The sequence below is a fragment of the Pholis gunnellus genome (genome assembly GCF_910591455.1).
Source record: "Pholis gunnellus genome assembly, chromosome: 2".
Classification (NCBI taxonomy): Eukaryota; Metazoa; Chordata; class Actinopteri; order Perciformes; family Pholidae; genus Pholis; species Pholis gunnellus.
In genome coordinates this window covers 25,098,745-25,106,370 of record NC_136536.1, presented here as the reverse complement: position 1 = coordinate 25,106,370, position 7,626 = coordinate 25,098,745, and the positions used below count along the sequence as shown (strand labels likewise).

Sequence of the window (7,626 nt, the reverse complement as noted above, 5' to 3'; positions counted from 1 at the left end):
GCGCACGACACCGGGAATTACATCCACCCGTCGGCCAGCTCTCCGGTCTATGTCCCCACCACCAGAGTCCCCTCCATGCTGCCCACGCTGCCTTACCTGCAGACCTGCGACTCGACCCACCAGTCCCACGGCCTCGGCGGGCACCACGGCTGGCCCCAGACCGGCGCGGACGGCTCCTCCTTCGCGCCCGGCAGCCCTCACCCTCCGCACGGCTTCTCGTACTCGCACAGCTCGCCCGTCAGCAGCAACACCGGCCGGGACGCGACCTACCAGAGCCCGCTGGTCCTCGGCAACGGCGCTCGGGCGGACCAGTACGGGGGCGCCCTGGTGCGCTCGGTCGCGGGATCCTACTCCAGCCCCTACGCGTACATGAGCCCGGAGATGGCGACGTCCTCCTGGACGCCGGGGCCCTTCGAGAGCGGAGTGATTAGTCTGCAGGGACGGCACGTAGGACTGTCCGGGAGAAGGTCCAGTCTGGGTAAGCACGGGGCCCCGAAACTAGTGTAGACGTCTTGGTCATGAAGTGAGTTTTGATTCTTGAAGTCAACCCTGAAATGTATGAACCTGGTAAAGAAAGAAACACATACCAGTAAAACAACTGTGGGAGGAAATTATAAAATATTATATATTTTATATAGTTATAATTAGGAATTAAGAATATTTAACATTCCGGCCCTGACCAAAATATTATTAATAATATTAAACAATGGAATTTGTCTAAATCTAAAATCTTAAGATCTTTAATGTGAACGGTATTTTTGGTATTTAATCTGTACCCTCATTTTAATTTCCACTAATTTAAAAAGTGTAAAATCACACTTGGATCATTAATATTCCTATGAAAATTCATATAACCCTAATGGGCCTTCTCCTCCAAATACACCGATAACGAATGTATTCGTTCATATTTTCCAATCAGTTATTTTCGTTTCATTTTCGTCCAAAATATATCAGCAAATTAACAACGAAATCACATTTCTGGACATTAATATGAGCATGTAATTGTTATACATGGTTATGACGTAACTTTGTTCCCTTTATCTCGACAGTCGGTCGTGCCAGCGGTTGGTGCGTTCGTTTATCAGGGATCGTAAACGCCATGTTATTTATTATAGCGGAGAGGTGATAGAGAGGCTTCTAACAGTGATGGCTGTGTCACAGGGGGGGGGGGGGGGGGGGGGGGCGTGATTCAATCAAATTTCCCTAAACAACCCTGTATTACATTTAGACAATACGTATTCTTTGCATTCTTCCTGGAAGAGAGGGTTTAAAAAACAAAACAATCAATTAAACATGTTAATTAATTCCCGCGGCAACAGTCCAGCATTGTGATGACAATTCAATACACACAGAGAGACACACACAGAAAAAGAGTGGCACAACAATCGGAGCAGTTATCACCTTGTTCAGACGACACAGGCCGATACAGAAGGACCCGTTACGAGTTTGTGTTTGATGATTTTGGCCTTTAGACGCTTTCACACGTCACGATTTGATCTAATTCCGTTGATTTGTGGAGGAAATTCACACCGAAGCGCTCCTGTATATTTAGAATACAATTATGACCTCTCTTCCTGCGCAGACAGAGGCGTGCATGTGCGTTGAACATCAGCTTACAGCGCTGCAGTTAAACATGTTAATGGTTATTTCAAGTGTTTTTTTTTGCTTGTTTTTTTCTGGTTGTCCTCGAACCCCCGGCTCAGCATTTATTTTGTGATGTATTCCCATTTTTTTTCTCAAGGAATATCAAAATCCCAAATCACATCATTGGAAGACCTTCATCCCTGACCTGTGGGGTCTTCCTCATGAGGTCTCCTCTAAATTGAGGAATTGGGAATGTGGGCAATTGATGCCAGGAGTCCGTCGTGTGTCAGAGCTGTGATGGATGGGTGGGTGGGGGGGACCCCTGGATTCCACAGGCTGATAACGTAGCCCCCCCCCCCCCTCGCGCACATTCTGTCTCTCTTTCTGATTCTTTCTGGGGGGGTTTGATCTCTCTCATCACAGAGAGGGGGGGGGGGGGCTAAATTCCTCCTGCTGCCTGTTCATCATGCATTGGCCTGTAACACCCCCCCCCCCCCCCCCCCCCCCCCATGCCCACCACGCCCCCGTAGTCTAAGGCTGATCATCCACAGATTGCACTGGCTGAGGTGACGCCAACAATACAGCTGAACATAACTGAGTTTTAAAAACAACTCTCACAGGATATTTGCAATAAATAAATGATTAAGTAAATGCTACATAAATATTTGCTGGATTAATAATACAATTCAAATGTTCTCTGAACAACCCATTATATAATTCTCTATTCATGTCTTGTTGTGTGCAGACCTGATCGACGACATGTCCACCGAGGGCCGGGAGTGCGTCAACTGCGGCTCCGTATCCACGCCGCTGTGGCGCCGGGACGGCACCGGACACTACCTGTGCAACGCCTGCGGCCTCTACCACAAAATGAACGGCATCAACCGGCCTCTCATCAAACCGCAGAAGCGATTGGTGAGACGCGCGCGAGGAATGAGCGACTGACTGATGTGTCATTTAAAGATGTGCTCTACAAGTCTGAAGTGCTTGTATATTTATATTTTGTGATATTCTATGTTGTGCATTTATGTGCCAGATTAAGTTACACATTCCTTCACAGATTATTATTTTATTCGAAACATCTGATCAGTGAATTATATTGTTATAATTTAAAACTATAATAATAATAATAATAACAATGATAATAATAATATCTAGAAGTTACAAAGTGACAAAGACATAAAAATCATTCACAGATAGTAATAAATAAAGATTTGATACAGTGATAATGACAAAACTGTGTTCTACACATATTGTGTTTATAATGTATTGAGATTTTTAAATACTTATTTATACTGGACGAAATGAAGCCTTACGATACTATCAACCACAAGTAGCCCCCAAGCAAGCACGGCTCCTCTCCTCACTCTAAGATGCTTCTTTACTGCACTTTACGTTTTACTCTGTTTTTTATTTAAATACAGTTTTGAATGGAGGACTAGTAATCACTACTAGTCATAATTACTAGGAATCTTTACATTGTGGTGGATCTAAATATCAAAATGATTCCAGCACAAATTAGTCAGACAGTAAAACAACATCATTACGTGAATAGAGAATGCTGTACAGATGTAATCTTCTTTAGGTCAGAGCAGGTCATTTCCCATTTTGTGGTCTTGTGGTGAGGGTGTGTGTCAAGGCTTCACAGCTGTACATTTCCCAGGAACCCGCCTCTCTAGAGCAGCTGTGAGTTGCCCAACATCTCCCCCTCCGCCGGGCTGCTTTCCCTGTTTTTATTTGCCCCTGCAGTGACCTTGCCCTTGGACGGAGCCGCTTTTAGACGAGGGCCCCTCCAAAAGCAACGCGTCGGTGCTTTTTGCTCCGCGCTTGCTGCTGACTGACAGTCACACCGCAGTGGCGAGACAAAAAATACATTATTTATGGTTGTCTGAGGAGTTATTGGAACTTTTGTATGTGTATGTTGTATGAGTATGTGGAGGGATCATTGTTGTACCAAACCGCACACAGACATCCTGCGATTCATTCTAAAAGTTAAGGGAACAGCTCAACTCAAGCTTCTCAAACTACACCTCAAGGGTACAAATATGTGAGCTGGGAGTCTATTTCTGAATGCACTGGCATTATTTGATTTTCAACCCAAACAAAAGTCAAACTGTTTTGACTTTTGACTGTTTCTCCCTCTAAACCTGCAGCAGATCACGTCTCGCCGGGCCGGCCTCTGCTGCACCAACTGCCACACCAGCACCACCACGCTGTGGAGACGCAACGCTGAGGGGGAACCCGTGTGTAACGCCTGCGGCCTCTACATGAAGCTGCACGGGGTAGGTCGCACCATGGGGGGTCCACTTCTTCATATCTGCTGCATTATCTGGCCTGCAATGCAACTCCTGCTGCAGTCGGGAGTGGTTGATTACTTGTGCAGCGTAAAAAACTCTCCAAGGGCATCGTGTGTGGGAGGGGAGGTCGTGTGGGTTGCCACGACACCGCGGCGTATCGGGGACAGGGAGGTACGCTCAGCTAATGTGGGTTTGCTCTATACTCCCTGCAGGTGCCCAGACCTCTGGCCATGAAGAAAGAGAGCATTCAGACCAGGAAGCGCAAACCCAAGATGCCCAAGAACAAAATGTCCACAGGTAGGAGCCGACTGATGAAGAGAAAGGGGGAGAGTGGGGTGGTGTAAGAGGGAGACGGATGGCAGAATCTAAACCCACAGTTTGATTTGCTTTTCATTTTAGAATGGAATATCTCAAGTTTTTCAAAAACAATTCGGGGTCAGAAGAGTAAGAATCAGCAAAGCACAAGTCGTTCTGAAAAGCAACTCATTTCACAATGTCCTGTTTTGTCTTCAGGATCCGCCGCCTCTGACACCAGCTCCCCAACCTCCCTGTCGGTCTCAGAACACGCCTTGACCATTAAGAGCGAACCCAACATGGCCCCCTCGCCGTACGCTGGGCAGACGGTCACGTCTGCTACTCAGGTAAACCTCCTTTCCACTCAAATGGAACCTAACCTCAATCGACACCCCTCCCTCACCCGTTAACTGGATTACACATAAAATGGACACACACACGCACACACACACACACACACACACACACACACACACATCCATCTATATACTGCTGGATATTTGTTTCTAACTCTTACATTTATCAGTCTAAACCTTTGTTATTCTCCTCAATTTGCTTTTGCCCCCTTTGTTTTTGTCTCCATTATACTTTGTATAATTTCTTGGGCTGTATATGTGTTCATGTACTTGTCTGCACTGGTTTTGTACTCACTTTTCTACACAATAAAAAAGATGACGACGACAACTTGCAAATGGTCATTGGCCAGCCTGGTAACTCTATAAGAATACACCCGGTGTACTCAACGCAACTGATGTAGTATAAAGGCCGAGGAAGTCCTCTCAGGGCGGGTGGGAGCGGTGTTCTGGGGGACCGGCGTTCATGTCCGGTTTGAAACCACAAGTTGAGTTATTTGGACCGACGACGCTGTGTTGCTACGTCACTGAGTCACACGACGTTACGTCCGTAGCTTAAGTTATGTAACGATAGTTATTTTAAGTCAAACCATGATGTTTTTTTTCTTACCCTAACCAAGTAGTTTTGCTGCTTAAATCTAACCGCCACCGCTTCACAATGTTGAGGCGCGTACCTTCTGCGTCGAGATTCTACGCAAAAAGGTGACTTCTGCCCGAGCGCCAAAATACGATGCCATGGCGTGCATTCATCAGTTCACCAAAGTTGAACTCTTTGAGAAACTTCACCTTTACTTTTCTCAACCCCTGCAAGAGAATTCACTGATATTGCTGCGAAATGTTGACGTCTTAAAGTCATCAGCCTTTCGAAAAAGCTCCCTACAAAGCCACAGAAAACATTCTACAGCTGTTTTTGCAGACTAATAGCCCCCCTCATGATGAGCAATTTTACTTTTATGTGTAAAGTCTTTTTTTTCTGAATTTAACTGATTATGTTTTGCTTAAAATGTCTCTTTCCTCCCCCGTAGGCAACGTCTCAGTTAGACGGCACAGGGTCGGGACACGTGGACATTAAATACGAGGATTATCCCTTTACCCCGAGCTCCATGGCCCCACAGAACTCCTGGTGTGCTCTGTCTCAAGCGTGAGGCCTACCGATGCCGCACAGCTCTTCGTCCTGCAACTCTCCACGCTGGAGCTGTGGGACAAAACTGTGACTATCTGATTGGCTCCATGAGTTCAGGCACTCTGTTGGACGTCTTGATCTAATCCACTTGCCATACTATATATACTGTGACACACTGGCTCTGCAACGGGACACAGGGTACCTCTGGGGCTGCCGTTACGAAAGGATGCGTACACAGCCCGCCGACTCAACGGCTCAGCCAGGGCAAAGAACACAGCTGAACTAGGACAAAAAAAACTGACGTTGGCTCTCCTGAACTCACACCCAACAAGCCACGTTTCCTCAGCGGACAACAAGACCTACCTTTTACTAAAACAAATCTCTACTTTTTGGAGAAACTCACCAATTATAGCAACGCAGAGACAATCAAGTGGAATGTAAAAAAGAACATGGATACAATAACCTCTTTTTTTATAGCTGACAGCTGAATTGAGTTCTCTGTAGAGTAGTTGTTGTGGCTGCTGTTTGCTGATACCCTTCTGTGCTCTTTTCAAGAACATAATGAGAGCAGAAAAAAACCCGGATAATGGACAGAGAAATACCTTTTTTTTATGGCTGTTGAACATGTCTCATTGCAGACGTGCAGATGATTAACTTTTATGGGCACATTATTTATGTTGCGATAAGGACAGTTAAAAGTCATGGTGGACACTAACAGCAGCCAGATATAGCCCCGCTGCTCACTGCTGCAGAATGGCTGGTGTGTTGACGCATAGGTTGTGTGAGTGACTTTACAAGATATAAACTGCATCAATTTGATGATGCATTTGACAATCAGAAGCAGTCGTCTCGATTCTGACATCATGACTACATATCAGAATGTTGTTTCATTTTACTGCTTTAATATTTGACATGAATGAAAGTGCAATGGCTCAGCTTTTCATTGAAGCTATTGAAAGCACAACAAAATGAGTGTGAATGATTCTAAACATAATCATCTAATTTTATTGTCTGTATTTTGTCAATAAGGGATTTTTATTGTTCTAATGTTGCAAATAACTCTCTATTGTTCCCTCTCTTTTCAATGCTCTTTGAAATCTGTTCAGGTTAATAAACTGATTCACATAATATTCATTTGAATTATGAAAATGTGTTTGGTTTTCGAGTACATTTCCCGAATATCTTCAGTGTACTTGAGATGGTGTGCTCTTTGTGTGGTTCCCAACAGCACCATCCAAATGAGTTCTCATGAACGGGTTATGAAATTCATCCCCAAGGGGAAATGTGTCTATGGCAGCAGCAGACGAAGTTACACAATAAAATACAGATATTAAGTATGGAAAATACACAATATATACAATACAATAATAAAATACAATAAAATAATAGAGCAGGACATATTCAATTTAAGAAAATAAAGTTAAAAAAATGCACAGTATATACACTAAATAGAATGGTATTAAATTATATTTATTACCCTTCCATCACTTCATAAATGACTTTTTGACATTATATTTGAACCCTTCCAACATTATACATTATCTTAGCTTACTGTTACTATTTCATCATTTAGTCGTAATTTTCTGCTAAATGTTTCAACCAATGATCCATTACTTTAAACATATCTATCTATTTCAACCATTAGTTGATTACTTTTAGCTAAATATTTGAACTCACACACTCAATTGCAACATGCAGAGACCAATGACTGAATGAATGGTTGTAGGCAGCTTGCTGCTTATCCTACATTGAAGATCAGCATCACACTGGTTGATAATATTATTTAGTTTTTTTTTCATCAAACATCCTGTGCTCTATTCACAGTAGAATTCTACATCCATATCTTCCCACATAACCATTGTATTTATGTTTGTGATTCACATCCCTGCACGGCATCGTCTATTGGGCATTTCTGCAAAGTTGTTGGTGCATTTGCATGTATATTTAGCAAATCTATATTAGCATACACTCCAAT

The 7,626-nt window shown here is 43.8% G+C and overlaps 1 protein-coding gene across 1 annotated transcript in view; it reads left to right on the top strand.

Annotated features, from left to right (window-relative positions):
- Positions 1 to 6,775, top strand: part of gata5 (GATA binding protein 5) — a 7,660-nt gene extending 885 nt beyond the window's left edge. Inside the window, exons 2-7 of the mRNA XM_079172333.1 lie at positions 1 to 478; positions 2,330 to 2,499; positions 3,738 to 3,866; positions 4,094 to 4,178; positions 4,395 to 4,522; positions 5,554 to 6,775. The exon at positions 1 to 478 is cut by the window's left edge and continues 145 nt beyond it. Coding sequence (XP_079028459.1) covers positions 1 to 478; positions 2,330 to 2,499; positions 3,738 to 3,866; positions 4,094 to 4,178; positions 4,395 to 4,522; positions 5,554 to 5,673 — 1,110 coding nt within the window. The 3' untranslated portion in view covers positions 5,674 to 6,775. The remainder of the gene's footprint in view (positions 479 to 2,329; positions 2,500 to 3,737; positions 3,867 to 4,093; positions 4,179 to 4,394; positions 4,523 to 5,553) is intronic.
- Positions 6,776 to 7,626: the final 851 nt, after the last annotated feature.